Source organism: Vulpes lagopus, chromosome 3 (genome assembly GCF_018345385.1).
Source record: "Vulpes lagopus strain Blue_001 chromosome 3, ASM1834538v1, whole genome shotgun sequence".
Lineage (NCBI taxonomy): Eukaryota > Metazoa > Chordata > Mammalia > Carnivora > Canidae > Vulpes > Vulpes lagopus.
This window is the reverse complement of record NC_054826.1, coordinates 112,677,619-112,695,272: the sequence shown is the minus strand read 5'-3', so window position 1 is coordinate 112,695,272 and position 17,654 is coordinate 112,677,619. Positions and strand designations below refer to the sequence as shown.

The window sequence follows — 17,654 nt, the reverse complement described above, 5'->3', positions numbered from 1 at the left end:
TGTCTGGGCATTTGTCTCAGTCTCTGCCTTTTTCTGTGTGTTAGAAAAGCCAGTTATGTCTCCTGCTCCTGAGAGTAATGGCCTTATGAAGAAGAGGTCATGTAGTGCCCAGGGCCTGGAACTTCAGGGAGCATCTCTAGTGTGTGCTGCATGCACTCTGTTGTCATGTTCTGGCTGCTCTATCCTCTATCCTTCAAGCCAGTCATCTGCAGAGGCTGTGGCAGTGTTTGGTTCCTGGCCTAACTCTGTTGAGTTTTAACTGGGTGTGCTCTTGTCTGTTTATGAAATGAGGCCTATCACCACCTCCACCAGAACTGAGGCCCTGCAAAACTTCCTGGTCAGGAGACATGGTGTGGACAGGGGTTTGTTCTCATTTTCTGGGAAGAGGCCCACGGGCTGGGACTGAGGCAAGTGTGACTGAGAAGGGCAGTTCCACCAGAGCATGGGGGGTGGGGTTTGGTGTAAGCACATTAGGCAGCCATTGTCCATGCTACGCTCTGATTCCCACAGATTGCTCTGAGTTTATGCTGAGGGGAGGGGAGGGGAAGCGAAATGGCACCAGCCAGTTCTTTTGTTCCCAGAAAGGTGTCTTTTTGAATGTTGCCTCTCAGGGACATGCTCCAAGGAGCAAAAAATCTCCCCACTCCAGGCACTCTTTAGATCACTGTTTTCACACTACATTCCCCCAGGTTGTCTGCCTGCTTTCTTCCAGGAACAATATAGTCCTGTTTGAGCCCTATTGCAGCCAAACCCACTATCCTTTAAAACTCCAAGCTTTAAGCTCCCCTGGTTGCAAGAATTCACAGAATCAGCCCCTTTCATTACCCAAGCCAATGGCATTACCATATGCTCCTCTCTCTCTCTCTCTCTCTATCTCTATCTCTATCTCTCTCTCTCTCTCTCTCCCCTTATCTGCCACCACAACTCCCTCCCTTCTGCAGCCACAATCTCTTTTTCTCCTAAACCATGTTTCTGCACACCCTGCCTTCTTTGGTGTGGCCTCTTCTCTCCCTTTAGTCATGATGTTTGTTCTGTTGGTCTTCAGGTAATTTTCTGGGGAATTTAAATGATTTGATGGTTACCTAGTTGTGTTCATGGGGTGAGGCAAGCTAAGCATCCTACTCCATCACCATCTTCCTGCTACTGATTTTTTTTTCTGAGGGAGGTGTGCAGTCTAGTGACAATGGCATGGTAAGGTCGGTCTAGGGAAATATTAAGATGATGAAAGATAAAAGTAGCTTAAATGGCAACTCTTGGAACAAGAGTGATAAGGACACAGAAATCAGGGAGGTTGACCTCAGTAATTAGCAAATTAAATATAGAATGGAAACACAGGGATGATAATTCTACCTGGGATTCTCATCTCAGGTAAGACAAATAGAAACTAAGATTACTCATCATTGGCCTTGAGGGAGTGTGCCATTTTCATCTTTTTGTCTAAGATTATTATGACCTAAATATTCCATATATGCAGGGTGGCTGCTATACACAATAGAGATGACAGACTTAGAGGACATTGTTCTACATTTCCATCTGATACAGAGCTCTTTGGTAGAATGAAAGAATTCACACACAAGGCTTCAGGCAACCAAGATTCTAATTAGTGAAAAGAAGTAATTATATCCCAGAACAGGAATGAAACAGAAAATTCCCTGTGGGAGCTATATTTATTTAGGAAGTAAATCAAACTTCTTGAGAAGCAGGAGCATAGAACAGAACTGAGGTGGACTTTAATCCTAGTCATGAAGGAGGATAAAGGAAATGAATGAAATTACAACTGTACATTCATTATATGAACTTTAATTCAGCACAGTTAGAAGACAGATATTTTGGAACACCTGGGTGGCTTATTCGTTAAACCTCTGCCTTCAGCTCAGGTCATGCTCCTGTAGTCCCAAGATGGAGCCTCACTTCGGACTCCCTGCTCAGCGAAGAGCCTGCTTCTCCCTCTCTCTCTCTCTCTCTCTCTCTCTGCCCCTCCCCCATTCGTGCTGTCTCTCACTCCCACTCATTCTCTCTCAAATAAATAGAATCTTTTTTAAAAATTTAAAAAAGAAGAAATATTTTGTTGGGTACTTTTAACACAGTGTAGTAATTATAAATCTGGAAATTCAGAGTATCTCTGAGAGAAACACATTAGAGAAAGTGATTACACTTTACTACAACATCTGCCCATCCCATATCATAAGTATATAAATGATATCAGAAGAGACCAAGATTAATAAATATATCAAGTTAAATAGGAAATACAAGGATTTACAAACATAATATTTCATCATGTGTTCCTACCAAATATTTTGGATATGGAGGAGAGGGAAGACTCAGAAATTAATGGTCACACAGACTAATGTCATCACATTAGACATGGATTTCTAAGCTATAGAGAGTGGATCATAACACAATGTAGAATGCAAATCATGAAGATAGGAAAGAATATATTTACTCAGAATTTATTTTTCTCTAGCAAAGTAATTGTAAACCAACTATTGGAAGAGAGGGAGTAAAAACCAACCAGAATAAAACATCCATAACCCACTTAATTCATGGAACATTTTACTATAGTAGGAAAAGAATAAAATGACAAGGAATTCTTGGTTATTTCCAAGACTTGGAATGATTGTTTAATCATTTATTTGCTTTGTACTGGGCACACTTCTAAATGCTTTATACCTGTGTATTTACTGAAAGAATAAAGAGAAAAACACTTAGAAACAATACTTCTAACCTTACATACCTATATTCCAGTCTATAGAATGTGTCTAACAAAAGTAAACTTGAGATTTTTAAAGAAATTGTGTGTTCTTTGAGATGACCAATGCATTCAGTAAAACTAGTGATACTGTATTTGGAAAGAATGAGGTGATATGGATATATCATGACATATTCTACAGATAACATGTCAAAAGAATAAAGACATTATAAACAACCTGATTCAAATAAATCTGATATTTTAGGTGAAATGAGGAAAAAAATTCTTGAAAGATAAAAAGTACCAAAACTGACTCAAGAAAAAATATACCCATCAAAATATCATTAGCATTTTTAAAAGTAGAACAAATAATCCTGAAATTTGTATGGAACCACAGAAGTCTCTGAATAGTCAAATCATTCTTTTGAAAGAACAAAACTGGAAGTATCACAATCCTAGATTTCAAGATATACTACAAAGCTATAGTGATCATTACTGTATGGTACTGACACAAAAGTATACTCACACACACATCAGTGAAACACAGTAGAGGGCCCATAAATAAATAAATAATAATAAATCCAGCTTATAAGGTCAATTTTCATCTCCAACAAAGGAGCCAAGAATATACAATGGGAAAAAAAAATCCCTTCAACAAATGGTGCTGGGAAAACTGGACAGTTCCATGCAAAAGAATGAAGCTGGACTGCTTTATTATACTACACATAGAATAAACTCAAAATATGGTAAAGACCTAAATGTGAAACCTGAAACCATAAAATTCTAGAAAAAAACATAGGCAATAATCTCCTTGACATCAGCCATAGAAACAATTTTTTAAGGTATATTTCTTTTGGAAAGGGGGGGAAAAAGCAAAATTAAACTATTGGTACTATACCAAAATAAAAAGCTTTTGCACACTGAATAAAACAATAAGACAAAAATACAATCCACCAAATATGAGAAGATATTTGAAAATGACATATCTGATAAGGGGTTGATATCCAAAATATCTGAGGAACTTATATGATTCAACGCCAAAAAAAAAAAAAGATCCATTTAAAAGTGGGTAGAAGACATGAACAGATGTTTCTCCATAGAAAACCTAAAGATGGAAAAAAGACATGTGAAAAGATGTTCAACATCACCCATAATCAGGGAAATGCAAATCAAAAACAAAATTAAATATCATCTGACACCTGCCCAAATGGCTAAAATTAAAAACACAAGAAACAACAGGTGTTGGCAAGATGTAGAGCAAAAGGAATAATCACACACTGTTGGTGGGAATGCAAGCAGACACAGCCACTGTGGAAAATAGTACAGAAGTTCCTCAAAAAATTAAATACAGAATTACCATATGGCCCAATAATTCCACCACTGGGTATTTACCCAAAGAAACAATAGTGCTAATTGGAAAAGATATATGCATCTCTATGTTAATTTCAGCATTATTTATGAATCAAGTTATAGAAGCAACCCAGTGTCCATCAACAGATGAATGGATAAAGGAGGAGGTGTGTGTGTAAAGGAAAAAAGAAAGAAAAGGTAAGGAAAGGGAAGGAAAAAGGAAAGGAAAGGAATATTACTCAGCCACAAAAAAAAGAATGAAATCTTGGGATTCCTGGCTGGCTCAGGTGGTAGAGTGTGAAACTCTTGATCTTAGGGTTGTGAGTTCAAGCCTCTCGTCCAGCATGGAACCTACTCTTAAAAAAAAAAAAACAAGATCTTGCCATTTGCAACAACATGGATGAAACTTGAAGGTATAATGCTAAGTGAAATAAAGAAAGACAAATACCATATGATTTCACTCATATGTGAAATTTAGGAAACAAAGAAAAAGAGACAGACTCTATAGACTCAAACTAGAGCAAACAAACTGATGGTTACCAGATGGGAGATGGGGAGAGAGATGAATGAAATAGGTAAAGGGGATTAAGAGTACTTATTTTGATGAACACCGAATCATGTATAGAATTGTATCATTATACTGTATACCTGAAATTAATACAACACTATATATCAATTATACTTGTATTAAAAATAAATTAGAAAAAAAGAAGTAATAAAGAATGTGAACAGATCTTTATTAAAGAAATTGAATTTGTACTTTAAAACATTCCTACAGAGAAAAATCCAGAGCCATATGGCTTCACTGATTAATTCTACCTAATATTTAGTGAAAAAATACATATCTGCCTAAATTTGGGGGGGGGATATAAGAAAAGGAAATATCGATGGAGGGGCAAGATGGCGGAAGAGTAGGGTCTCCAAATCACCTGTCCCCACCAAATTACCTAGATAACCTTCAAATAATCCTGAAAATCTACGAATTTGGCCTGAGATTTAGAGACCAGCTGGAATGCTACAGTGAGAAGAGTTCGCGCTTCTATCAAGGTAGGAAGACGGAGGGGGGGTAGAAATAAAGAAACAAAAGGCATCCAAGGAGGAGGGGCCCCACGAGGAGCCGGGCTAAGGCCGGGGCGAGTGCCCACAGGATAGGAAAACACCGTCCTGGAGACGCAGGAGCTGCACCAATCTTCCCGGGTGGAAAGGCGCTCGCAGGGAGTTAGAGCAGGACCCCAGGAGGGCGGGGATGCCCTCAGGCTCCCTGGGACACTAACAGGCACCTGCGCCCCGGGGAGAGTGCGCCGAGCTCCCTAAAGGGCTGCAGCGCGCAAGGCTGGACCCAGGAGCTGCTCAGGGGGCTCGGGCAGAGGCTCCGCGGAGGGGGCTGCGCGGCCAGGAACGTGAATCCAACAGCGCAGGCCCCGGAGCACAGGGCACCGGGGACACAGCCCAGGATCCAGCCTCCCGCCGGGACAGGCAGAGGCCGGGAGGGCCCAGGACAGCAAGGACGCTCTTGCCCGGACCTGAGCAGATCAGCGGCCCCGCCCCGGAGCATCCAAGCCCTGCAGACGGAGAGCTCTGTAGTTACTGCGGGAGCTGAACCCAAGGCTCCAGAGCTGGCCGCTGCCATTGTGGTTGTTCCTCCTGGGGCCTCACGGGGTAAACAACCCCCACTGAGCACTGCACCAGGCAGAGGGCAGAGAAGCTCCCCTAAGTGCTAACACCTGAAAACCAGCACAACAGGCCCCTCCCCCAGAAGACCAACTAGACGGACAAGTTCCAGGGAAAGTCAAGGGACTTAATTAAAGGATACAGAAACAGAAGATACTCACCGTGTTTTTTTGTTGTTGTTCTTTTATTTTATTTTTTGCTTTTTGATTTCTGTTTGCTTCCCCCACCCTTTTTTTTTCTTTCTTTTTCTTTCTCCTCTCTTTTTTTTTCTTTTTTTCTTCCTTTTTTCCTTTTTCTTTTTCTCTTTTCTTTCCTTCTTTCTCTCCTCTCTTTTTCTCCTTTTCCCAATACAACTTGTTTCTGGCCACTCTGCACTGAGCAAAATGACTAGAAGGAAGACCTCACATCAAAAGAAAGAATCAGAAACAGTCCTCTCTCCCGCAGAGTTACAATATCTGGATTACAGTTCAATGTCAGAAAGCCAATTCAGAAGCAGTGTTATACAGCTACTGGTGGCTCTAGAAAAAAGCATAAAGGACTCAAGACACTTCATGACTGCAGAATTTAGATCTAATCAGGCAGAAATTAAAAGTCAATTGAATGAGATGCAATCCAAACTAGAAGTCCTAACGACGAGGGTTAACGAGGTGGAAGAACGAGTGAGTGACATACAAGACAAGTTGATGGCAAAGAGGGAAACTGAGGAAAAAAGAGACAAATAATTAAAAGGCCATGAAGATAGATTAAGGGAAATAAATGACAGCCTGAGGAAGAAAAACCTACATTTAATTGGGGTTCCTGAGGGTGCCGAAAGGGACAGAGGTCCAGAATATGTATTTGAACAAATCATAGCAGAAAACTTTCCTAATCTGGGAAGGGAAGCAGGCATTCAGATCCAGGAAATAGAGAGATCCCCACCATAAATCAATAAAAACCGTTCAACACCTCGACATTTAATAGTTAAGCTTGCAAATTCCAAAGATAAAGAGAAGATCCTTAAAGCAGCAAGAGACAAGAAATCCCTGACTTTTATGGGGAGGAGTATTAGGGTAACAGCAGACCTCTCCACAGAGACCTGGCAGGCCAGAAAGGGCTGGCAGGATATATTCAGGGTCCTAAATGAGAAAAACATGCAACCAAGAATACTTTATCCAGCAAGGCTCTCATTCAGAATGGAAGGAGAGATAAAGAGCTTCCAAGACAGGTAGGAACTGAAAGAATATGTGACCTCCAAACCAGCTCTGCAAGAAATTTTAAGGAGGATTCTTAAAATTCCCCTTTAAGAAGAAGTCCAGAGGAACAATCCACAAAAACAAGGACTGAATAGATATCATGATGACACTAAACTGGTATCTTTCAATAGTAACTCTGAACGTGAATGGGCTTAATGACCCCATCAAAAGGTGCAGGGTTTCAGACTGGATAAAAAAGCAGGACCCATCTATTTGCTGTCTACAAGAGACTCATTTTAGACAGAAGGACACCTACAGCCTGAAAATAAAAAGTTGGAGAACCATTTACCATTCAAATGGTCCTCAAAAGAAAGCAGGGGTAGTCATCCTTATATCAGATAAACTAAAATTACCCCGAAGACTGTAGTGAGAGATGAAGAGGGACACTATCTCATACTCAAAGGATCTATCCAACAAGAGGACTTAACAATCCTCAATATATATGCCCCAAATGTGGGAGCTGCCAAATATTTAAATCAATTAAACCAAAGTGAAGACATACTTAGATAATAATACACTTATACTTGGTGACTTCAGTCTAGCTCTTTCTATACTCGATAGGTCTTCTGAGCACAACATCTCCAAAGAAACCAGAGCTTTAAATGATACACTGGACCAGATGGATTTCACAGGTATCTACAGAACACTACATCCAAACTCAACTGAATACACATTCTTCTCAAGTGCGCATGAAACTTTCTCCAGAATAGACCACATACTGGGTCACAAATTGGGTCTGAACCGATACCAAAAGATCGGGATCATCCCTGCATATTCTCAGACCATAATGCCTTGAAATTAGAACTAAATCACAAGAAGTTTGGAAACCTCAAACATGTGGAAGTTAAGGACATTCCTGCTAAAAGATGAAAGGGTCAACCAGGAAATTAAGGAAGAATTAAAAAGATTCATGGAAACTAATGAGAATGAAGATACAACCGTTCAAAATCTTTGGGATGCAGCAAAAGCAGTCCTAAGGGGGAAATACATTGCAATACAAGCATCCATTCAAAAACTGGAAAGAACTCAAATAAAAAAGCTAACCTTACACATAAAGGAGCTAGAGAAAAAACAGTAAATAGATCTTACACCCCACTGAAGAAGAGAGTTAATAAAGATTCGAGCAGAACTCAATGAAATAGAGACCAGAAGAACTGTGGAACAGATCAACAGAACCAGAAGTTGGTTCTTTGAAAGAATTAATAAGATAGATAAACCATTAGCCAGCCTTATTAAAAAGAAGAGAGAGAAGACTCAATAAAACCATGAAAAAGAAAGGAGAGATCACCACCAACACCAAGGAAATACAAACGATTTTAAAAACACATTATGAACAGCTATACGCCAATAAATTAGGCAATCTAGAAGAAATGGACACATTCCTGGAAAGCCACAAACTACCAAAACTGGAACATGAAGAAATAGAAAACCTAAACAGGCCAATAACCAGGGAGGAAATTGAAGCAGTCATCAAAAACCTCCCAAGACACAAAAGTCCAGGGCCAGATGGCCTCCCAGGGGAATTCTATCAAACGTTTAAAGAAGAAACCATACCTATTCTACTAAAGCTGTTTGGAAAGATAGAAAGAGATGGAGTACTTCCAAATTCGTTCTATGAGGCCAGCATCACCTTAATTCCGAAACCAGACAAAGACCCCACCAAAAAGGAGAATTACAGACCAATATCCCTGATGAACATGGATGCAAAAATTCTCAACAAGATACTAGCCGATAGGATCCAACAACACATTAAGAAAATTATTCACCATGACCAAGTAGGATTTATCCCCGGATACAAGGCTGGTTCAATACTTGTAAAACCATCAATGTGATTCATCATATCAGCAAGAGAAAAACCAAGAACCATATGATCCTCTCATTAGATGCAGAGAAAGCATTTGACAAAATACAGCATCCATTCCTGATCAAAGCATTTCAGAGTTTTGGGATAGAGGGAACTTTCCTCGACATCTTAAAAGCCATCTACGAAAAGCCCACAGCAAATATCATTCTCAATGGGGAAGCACTGGGAGCCTTTCCCCTAAGATCAGGAACAAGACAGGGATGTCCACTCTCACCACTGCTATTCAACATAGTATTGGAAGTCCTAGCCTCAGAAATCAGACAACAAAAAGACATTAAAGGCATTCAAATTGGCAAAGAAGAAGTCAAACTCTCCCTCTTCGCCGATGACATGATACTCTACATAGAAAACCCAAAAGCCTCCACCCCAATATTGCTAGAACTCATACAGCAATTTGGTAGCGTGGCAGGATACAAATTCAATGCCCAGAAATCAACGGCATTTCTATACACTAACAATGAGACTGAAGAAAGAGAAATTAAGACATCAATCCCATTTACAATTGCACCCAAAGCATATGATACCTAGGAATAAAGCTAACCAAAGAGGTAAAGGATCTATACCCTAAAAACTATAGAACACTTCTGAAAGAAATTGAGGAAGACACAAAGAGATGGAAAAATATTCCATGCTCATGGATTGGCAGAATTAATATTGTGAAAATGTCAATGTTACCCAGGACAATTTACACGTTTAATGCAATCCCTATCAAAATACCATGGACTTTCTTCAGAGAGTTAGAACAAATTATTTTAAGATTTGTGTGGAATCAGAAAAGACCCCGAATAGCCAGGGGAATTTTAAAAAAGAAAACCATAGCTGGGGGCGTCACAATGCCAGATTTCAGGTTGTACTACAAAGCTGTGGTCATCAAGACAGTGTGGTACTGGCACAAAAACAGACACATAGATCAATGGAACAGAATAGAGAACCCAGAAGTGGACCCCGAACTTGATGGTCAACTAATATTCGATAAAGGAGGAAAGACTATCCATTGGAAGAAAGACAGTCTCTTCAATAAATGGTGCTGGGAAAATTGGACATCCACATGCAGAAGAATGAAACTAGACCACTCTCTTTCACCATACAAAAAGATAAACTCAAAATGGATGAAAGATCTAAATTTGAGACAAGATTCCATCAAAATCCTAGAGGAGAACACAGGCAACACCCTTTTTGAACTTGGCCACAGTAACTTCTTGCAAGATACATCCACGAAAAAAATAAAAATAATAAAAAAAATAAAAAATAAAAAAAAAGATACATCCACGAAGGCAAAAGAAACAAAAGCAAAAATGAACTATTGGGACTTCATCAAGATAAGAAGCTTTTGCACAGCAAAGGATACAGCCAACAAAACTAAAAGACAACCTACAGAATGGGAAAAGATATTTGCAAATGACGTATCAGATAAAGGGCTAGTTTCCAAGATCTATAAAGAACTTCTTTAACTCAACACCAAAGAAACAAACAATCCAATCATGAAATGGGCAAAAGACATGAAGAGAAATCTCACAGAGGAAGACATGGACATGGCCAACATGCACATGAGAAAATACTCTGCATCACTTGCCATCAGGGAAATACAAATCAAAACCACAATGAGATACCACCTCACACCAGTGAGAATGGGGAAAACTAACAAGGCAGGAAACCACAAATGTTGGAGAGGATGCGGAGAAAAGGGAACCCTCTTACACTGTTGGTGGGAATGTGAACTGGTGCAGCCACTCTGGAAAACTGTGTGGAGGTTCCTCAAAGAGTTAAAAATAGACCTGGCCTACGACCCAGCAATTGCACTGTTGTGGATTTACCCCAAAGATACAGATGCAATGAAACGCCGGGACACCTGCACCTGATGTTTCTAGCAGCAATGTCCACAATCGCCAAACTGTGGAAGGAGCCTCGGTGTCCATCGAAAGATGAATGGATAAAGAAGATGTGGTTTATGTGTACAATGGAATATTACTCAGCCATTAGAAACGACAAATACCATTTGCTTCAACGTGGATGGAACTGGAGGGTATTATGCTGAGTCAAGTAAATCAATCGGAGACGGACAAACATTATATGGTACATTATATTCATTTGGGGAATATAAATAATAGTGAAAGGGAATATAAGGGAAGGGAGAAGAAATTTGTGGGAAATATCAGGAAGGGAGACAGAACATAAAGACTCCTAACTCTGGGAAATGAACTAGGGGTCGTGGAAGGGGAGGTGGGCGGGGGGTGGGGGTGAGTGGGTGACGGGCACTGAGGGGGACACTTGACGGGATGAGCAGTGGGTGTTATTCTGTATGTTGGTAAATTGAACACCAATAAAAAATAAATTTATTATAAAAATATAAAATAAAACTACTTTTGGAACAAAAAAAAGGAAATATCCCCCAATTTGTTTTATATGGCCAGTATTACACTGTTAGCAAAATCAATCAAATACATCATAAGAACAATCTTACTATACAATAATCTCCAACAGGAGGGATCCTACTGAGAGCATTCAAAAGGAAGAGGGAAAATGTGAAGTGTTGTCATAGGAAAAGGGGTCAGATTGAACTGAGGTAAGAGTAGAACAATCAATATTAGGTAAACTTAGATGGAAATGGAATTTAGCCTAAAATATGGAGAAAATTTGGGGGAGGGGAGTTTTGAGTTCACCATCTCTGAAGATAATCACACATAAGCTTTCATAGTCCCTTATTGGGGATTAGAGATGTTTTTTAAGAAGTAAATGGGTTTGGGGAATCTTAGGAACATAAAACAATGTTACTTTATCCTTGTAAAATTATTTGTTACAATGCATGATGTAACTACACCACAATCAGCAAAACTTCCATACAACTTGCCTAGCTGATAAATCTTTCTCAGTTTCCAGCTTCTACTTCATTAAATCCATTTTTTTATTTGGTGATTTATAATTACTGTAATTTGATGTAGGAATTTTCCATTTGATATAGGAATATGTGAACAAATTAACTTTTATCAACTAGCTATTGTTCTTTATACTTACAAAAAGTTAATTTGTATTTTTTTAGGACAACAAAAGACCGTGTATCAAAGATGGAGTTATAGTGGGGACAAATTTGCTAAAAGTAAATATCTCTTCCTTATTTCTGTTTGTTTCACAATAAGTATTACAGTGAAGAATATCTACTAAACATTTTTTCCACGGCTAACTAGAAGTTATTACGGAATCAAACAGTATTAAAAATACATCTAACAGAAAACCCAAACAACCTAATTCAGAAATGGACAAAGGAATTGAATAAGCAGTTCTTCAAAAAGATGTACAAATAGCCAATAAGTATATGGAAAAATGCTCAACATCAGTAGTCATTAGGGAAATGCAAATAAAAAACAGAAGAAGTAACAAATACAGGAAAGGATATGGAAAAATTGAAACCCTGTACATTGCTTTTGGGAATGTAAAATGGTGCATTTGCTATGGAAAACACTATGACAGTTCCTTAAAAAGTTAAACATAGAGGGACACCTCGGTAGCTAAGTCAGATAAACGACTGACTCTTAATTTTGGCTAAGTTCATGATCATGAGGTCATGGTTGAGCCCCGCATAGGACTCCCCACTGAGCAGAGAGTCTGCTGCTTTTCTTTTCCTTTTGCGCCCCCCACCACCCTCAACTCACTTTTCTCTTTCCCTCTCAAATAAATCCTTTTTTAAAAAGTTAAACATAGAATTATCATATGATGCAGCAATTCCACTTCTAGGTATATACCCAAAATAAAGTAGGAACTTGAACAGGTATTTGTACACCAATGTTCATAACATTATTCATAAAATCCAAAACAAAAAAATGACCCAAATGTCCCATTGACAAATAAATGGATAAGCCACATGTTGTGTATACATAAAATGATTATTATTCAGCCTTAAAAATGAGTAAATTCTTATACATGCTACAACATAGATGAATCTAGAAGGAATTTTGCTAAGTGAAATAAGCCAGACACAAAAGGATAAATATTGTAAGATTCCATCTTATATGAGGAACATACAATAGAAATAAACTCATCTAGATTAGTGCTGATTCATTCCTTTCTTCTCCTTTCAGATTTGAAGCTCTGATTGATCACTTGGAGAAGAAACAAAAAGAGCTGGGCATTGCTAGCTTTGGTGCTTCAATCACTACCATGGAAGAAGTCTTTGTTAAGTGAGTAATAATAACCTTTAAAACAACAACAACAAACTTCCACCTCTAAAATGCTACAATAGTTGGAAAACAAAACCCATCTTATTTGTACTGGAATGAAGTACTCATAGGTACAGATTTTTCAAATATGTTAATATTTTCTGCTAATGCATTCACATATAGTCAGCTGAGAATACATAAAGATTTTAGGCTTTGGTCTTGATGCATGTGTCTTTTTTGTGGTAGATAGTTTAAGAGTTAGTCAAAAAGAAAAAAATTAATATCTGTGTCATCATAGGAAAAGTTCTAGTTCTAACTTGAAGTCTATACTAGAAATAACTTTAAATATTAAACCTAACCATGTTTTCATAATCTTAGGTATGGTTTGTTTTGTTTCTTGCACTGTAAAAAACTTCAAATTGAAAATGTCCAGGGAATTCAGGCTGTTCCTAGGCAAAAATAAGTTGGTTATCTTTCAAAAGATTTCACAAAAATGTCCTTTCACAAAATGTCCAAAATGCTAAGGTTATGACAGAGCTAGGTCTAGACTTCATTCTCTCAGACTCAGTGTTTTAATATTGTCAATATCTCAGAGTTGACTTGGGGTAATTTATTCACATGAATTAGGTTTACAGAAGACTGATATATATAAATTAAAATGCTGCTTAATTTATGATAAATTATAATACGCATAATTTATACTAAGAAATTGCCTCTTAGCCATTCAATAAAATGTTCTTTTGTCTGTCACTAGGCAAGCTACAGAGGGGGCAAAATTATAATAAGAAACCTTCTTTGTGAATATAACTAGGACAAGCTCTATAAGGACAGGGACCAGGAAAGTTTTATTCACTGACTATACTTGGTCCACAAACAATGTCACATAATAGGCACTCAAAAAAGTTCTTGGATGAATAAATGAATGAATCAATACTATTCAAAGCCATTATCTGCACAGTAGTTGCTCTACCTGTCACTGGGAATTAAAGGTTAAAACCTTAAACCAACACCATAGTATCTGAGTTGTCTCTCTATCCAGGGCTTCTGCCCATTTTTTTTCTTTCAAATTTTTATTTAAATTTTAGTTAGTTAAGGGGCACCTGAGACGCTCAGCCAGTTAAGCATCTGCCTTCAGCTCAGAGTCCTGGCTGGGATCAAGCCCCTCATCAGACTCCCCTACTCAGTGGAGAACCTGCTTCTCCCTTTCCTCCTCACTCATGCTCTTCCAGGCTATCTGTGTCTGTCTGTCCGTCTGACTGTCTCTCTCTCTCTAATAAATGAACTTTAAAAAGCTAAAAATAATAATAAATTTTAATTAATTAACATACAGTGCAATATTGGTTTCTGGGATAGAATTCAGTAATTCATCACTTACCTACAATATCCAGTGGTTATTGTAAGTGCCATCTTTAAAGCCTATATAACCCATCTAGCCCATCCCCCACCCACCTCCCTCTATCACCTCACAGTTTGTTCTCTATCCTTAAGAGTCACTTATGGTTTGTGTCCCTCTCTCTTTTTCCTTTTCCCCCCCTTCCATATGTTCATCTGTTTTGTTTTTTTAATTCCACATATGTGTGAAATCATACAGTATTTCTTCCTCTGATTTATTTTGCTTCGTATAATACACTCTAGCTCCATCCACATTATTTCAAATGCCAAGGTTTCATTCTTTTTTATGGCTGAGCAATATTCCATTATATATGTTCAATATTCATATATATACATATATATATATATTTCACATCTTCTTTATCCATTCACCAGTCAATGTACATTTGGGCTCTTGCCATAGTTTGGCTATTGTTGATAATGCTGCTGTGAACATTGGGATTCATATGCCTATATTGTATTTGGGTAAATACCTAGTAGTGCAATTGCTGGATCATAAGGTAGTCCTATTTTTAACTTTTTGAGGAATCTCCATAGCATTGCCCAGAGTGGCTACACCAGTTTACATTTCTACCAAAAGTGCAAGAGGGTTTCCCTTTCTCTATATTCCCACCAACATCTGTTGTTCCTTGCATTGTTAATTTTAGCCATTCTGACAGGTATGAGGTGGTATTTCATCATGGCTTTGATTTGCATTTTCTTGATGATGAACGATGTTGAGCATTTTTTCATGTCTGTTAGCCATTTAGATGTCTTCTTTGGAAAAATGTCTATTCATGTCTTTTGCCCATTTCTTAAATGCATTATTTGTTTTTTGGGTGGTGAGTTTGATAAGTTCTTTGTATATTTTGGATGGTAACCCTTTATCAGATACGTCATTTGCAAATATATTTTCCCATTCCATAGGCTGCCTATTAGTTTTATTGATTGTTTCCTTGGCTGTGCAGAAGCTATTTATCTTGATGAAGTCCAAATAGTTCATTTTTGTTATTGTTTCCTTTGCCTCAGCTACAGCCAAGGTCAAAGAGGTTGCTACCTGTGTTCTTTTCTAGTATTTTGATGGCTTCAGGTCTCACATTTAGGTCTTTTATCCATTTGAATTTGTGTGTGTGGTATAAGAAAGTAGTCCAGTTTCATTCTTCTCCTTGTGGCTTTCCAGTTTTCCCAATACCATTAATTGAAAAGACTGTCTTTTTTTTCTATTGGATATTCTTTCCTACTTTGTCAAAGATTGGTTGACCATATAGTTGTGAGTCCATTTCTGTTTTTTTCTATTCTGTTCCGTTGATCTGTGTTTTTGCTTTGTGCCAGTTTCATACTGTGTTAATGAATACAGCTTTGTAATAAGCTTGAAATCTGGAATCATGATGCCCCAGTTTTGTTTTTCTTTGTCACAGTCATTTGAAGTATTCGGGCTCTTTTGTGTTTCCATACAAATTTTAGGGATTGTTCCAACTGTATGAGAAATGCTGGTGGTATTTTGATAGGGATTGCATTAAATGTGTAGATTGCTTTGGGTAGTATAGGTGTTTTAACAGTGTTTGTTCTTCCAACCCATGAGTATGGAATGCTTATCCATTTCTTTGTGTCCTCTTCAATTTCTTTCATAAGTGTTCTATAGTTTTCACAGTATAGATCTTTTACTTCTTTGGGGGCCTTGGGGTTCTTTTAAAGATTGTATTTATTTATTCATGACAGACACAGAGAAAGAGGCAGAAACATAGGTAGAGGGAGAAACAGGCTCCCCATAGGGAGTCTGATGTGTAACTCAATCCCAGGACCCCAGTCATGACCTGAGCTGAAGGCAGACACAACCACTGAGCCACCAAGGTGCCCCTCGATCTTTTACTCCTTTGGTTAGGTTTATTCCTAGGTATCTTATTAGTTTTGGTGCCATTGTAAACAGGATTGATTCCTTGATTTCTTTTTTTGGTGTTTCATTATTGGTGTACAGAAATGCAACAGATTTCCATCCATTGACTTTATATCCTATAACTTTGCTGAATTCATGTATACGTTCTAGCAATTTTTTGGTGGAATCTTTCAGGTTTTCTACATAGAGTATCATGTCATCTCTTAAGTGAAACATCCTGTCATTATAAATGTTCTCAGGAAGACTACTTAAGTCCTTGTTCACAGCATCATTCTAATATATTGTATCATCTTACATTGACCTAAGTTTATTGAACCCTGCAGCATTGTAATACTATTTTCAAATACCATCCAGCCACCAGCTTGATGCTACTATAGTGGGTCTGCTTGCCGTTTTGACCCGAAACTGCCAGGTGTGTAATATTTACAATTGTTATATTCTCGTTAGGTATTTCCCTTTATCATTATCCCTCTTCTTTGTCTTTTACTACAATCTATTTCAAAATCGATGATGTCTGATAAAGGTACTGCTCTTCTGCTTTATTTTTTGCTTCCACTTGCATGCTATATGTTTTTCTAGTTCTTCACTTCCAGCTTGTATGTGTCTTTAGGTTTGAAGTGAGTCTCTTGTAGGCAACATATAGATGGGTTTATGTTTTTATCTATTCAATAACCCTTTGTCTTTTGATTGGAGCATTTAGTCCATTTAATTTAAAGTAGTTATTGATAAGTATGTATTTATTGCCATTTTATTCATTGGTTTTTTGTTTTGTTTTGTTTTCTTTGGAGTTCTCTTCGTCTGTCTTCTTGTTCTCTTCCCTTATGATTTCATGGCTTTCTTTAGTGTTATGTTTGGATTCCACATTCTTTATTTTTGTGTTATCTATTAGAGGTTTTTTATTTGTAATTACCATTACCATTATATTCATATATAACATCTTATGTGTGTAACAATCCATATTAATTTGATGGTTGCTTAAGTTTGAATATGTTCAAAAAGCACTAAATTTTTATTCCCCTTCTATGTCTTTATTATACAATGTCATATTTGACATCTTTATATTTTGTGTATCTCTTGGACTGATTTTGTAGGTATAATTATTACTTTTGTGTTTTAACCTTCATACTGGCTTTATAAGTAATTGATCTACTACCTTTATTATATATTTTCTTTTACCTATGAAATTTTTTCTTTTCATAATTTTCTTACTTCTAGTTATGGCTTTTTCTTTCCACTCAAGGAATTCCCTTTAACATTTCTTGTCTTATTTAGTGGTGATGAACACTTTTAACTTTTTTTTATCTAGGATACTTTTTATCTCTCCTTTTCTGAATGATAACCTTGCCAAGTAAAGTATTCTTGGTTGCAGGTTTTCTTCCTTATAGCACTTTGAATATATCATACCAACTCTTCTGGCCTGAAAGTTTCTGCT

At 37.7% G+C, this 17,654-nt stretch overlaps 1 protein-coding gene across 1 annotated transcript in view; it reads left to right on the top strand.

Moving 5' to 3' along the window:
• LOC121487083 (phospholipid-transporting ATPase ABCA3-like) overlaps positions 1 to 17,654 on the top strand; it is a 171,405-nt gene that overhangs the window by 107,793 nt on the left and 45,958 nt on the right. Inside the window, exons 19-20 of the mRNA XM_041748529.1 lie at positions 12,880 to 12,978; positions 14,753 to 14,814. Coding sequence (XP_041604463.1) covers positions 12,880 to 12,978; positions 14,753 to 14,814 — 161 coding nt within the window. The remainder of the gene's footprint in view (positions 1 to 12,879; positions 12,979 to 14,752; positions 14,815 to 17,654) is intronic.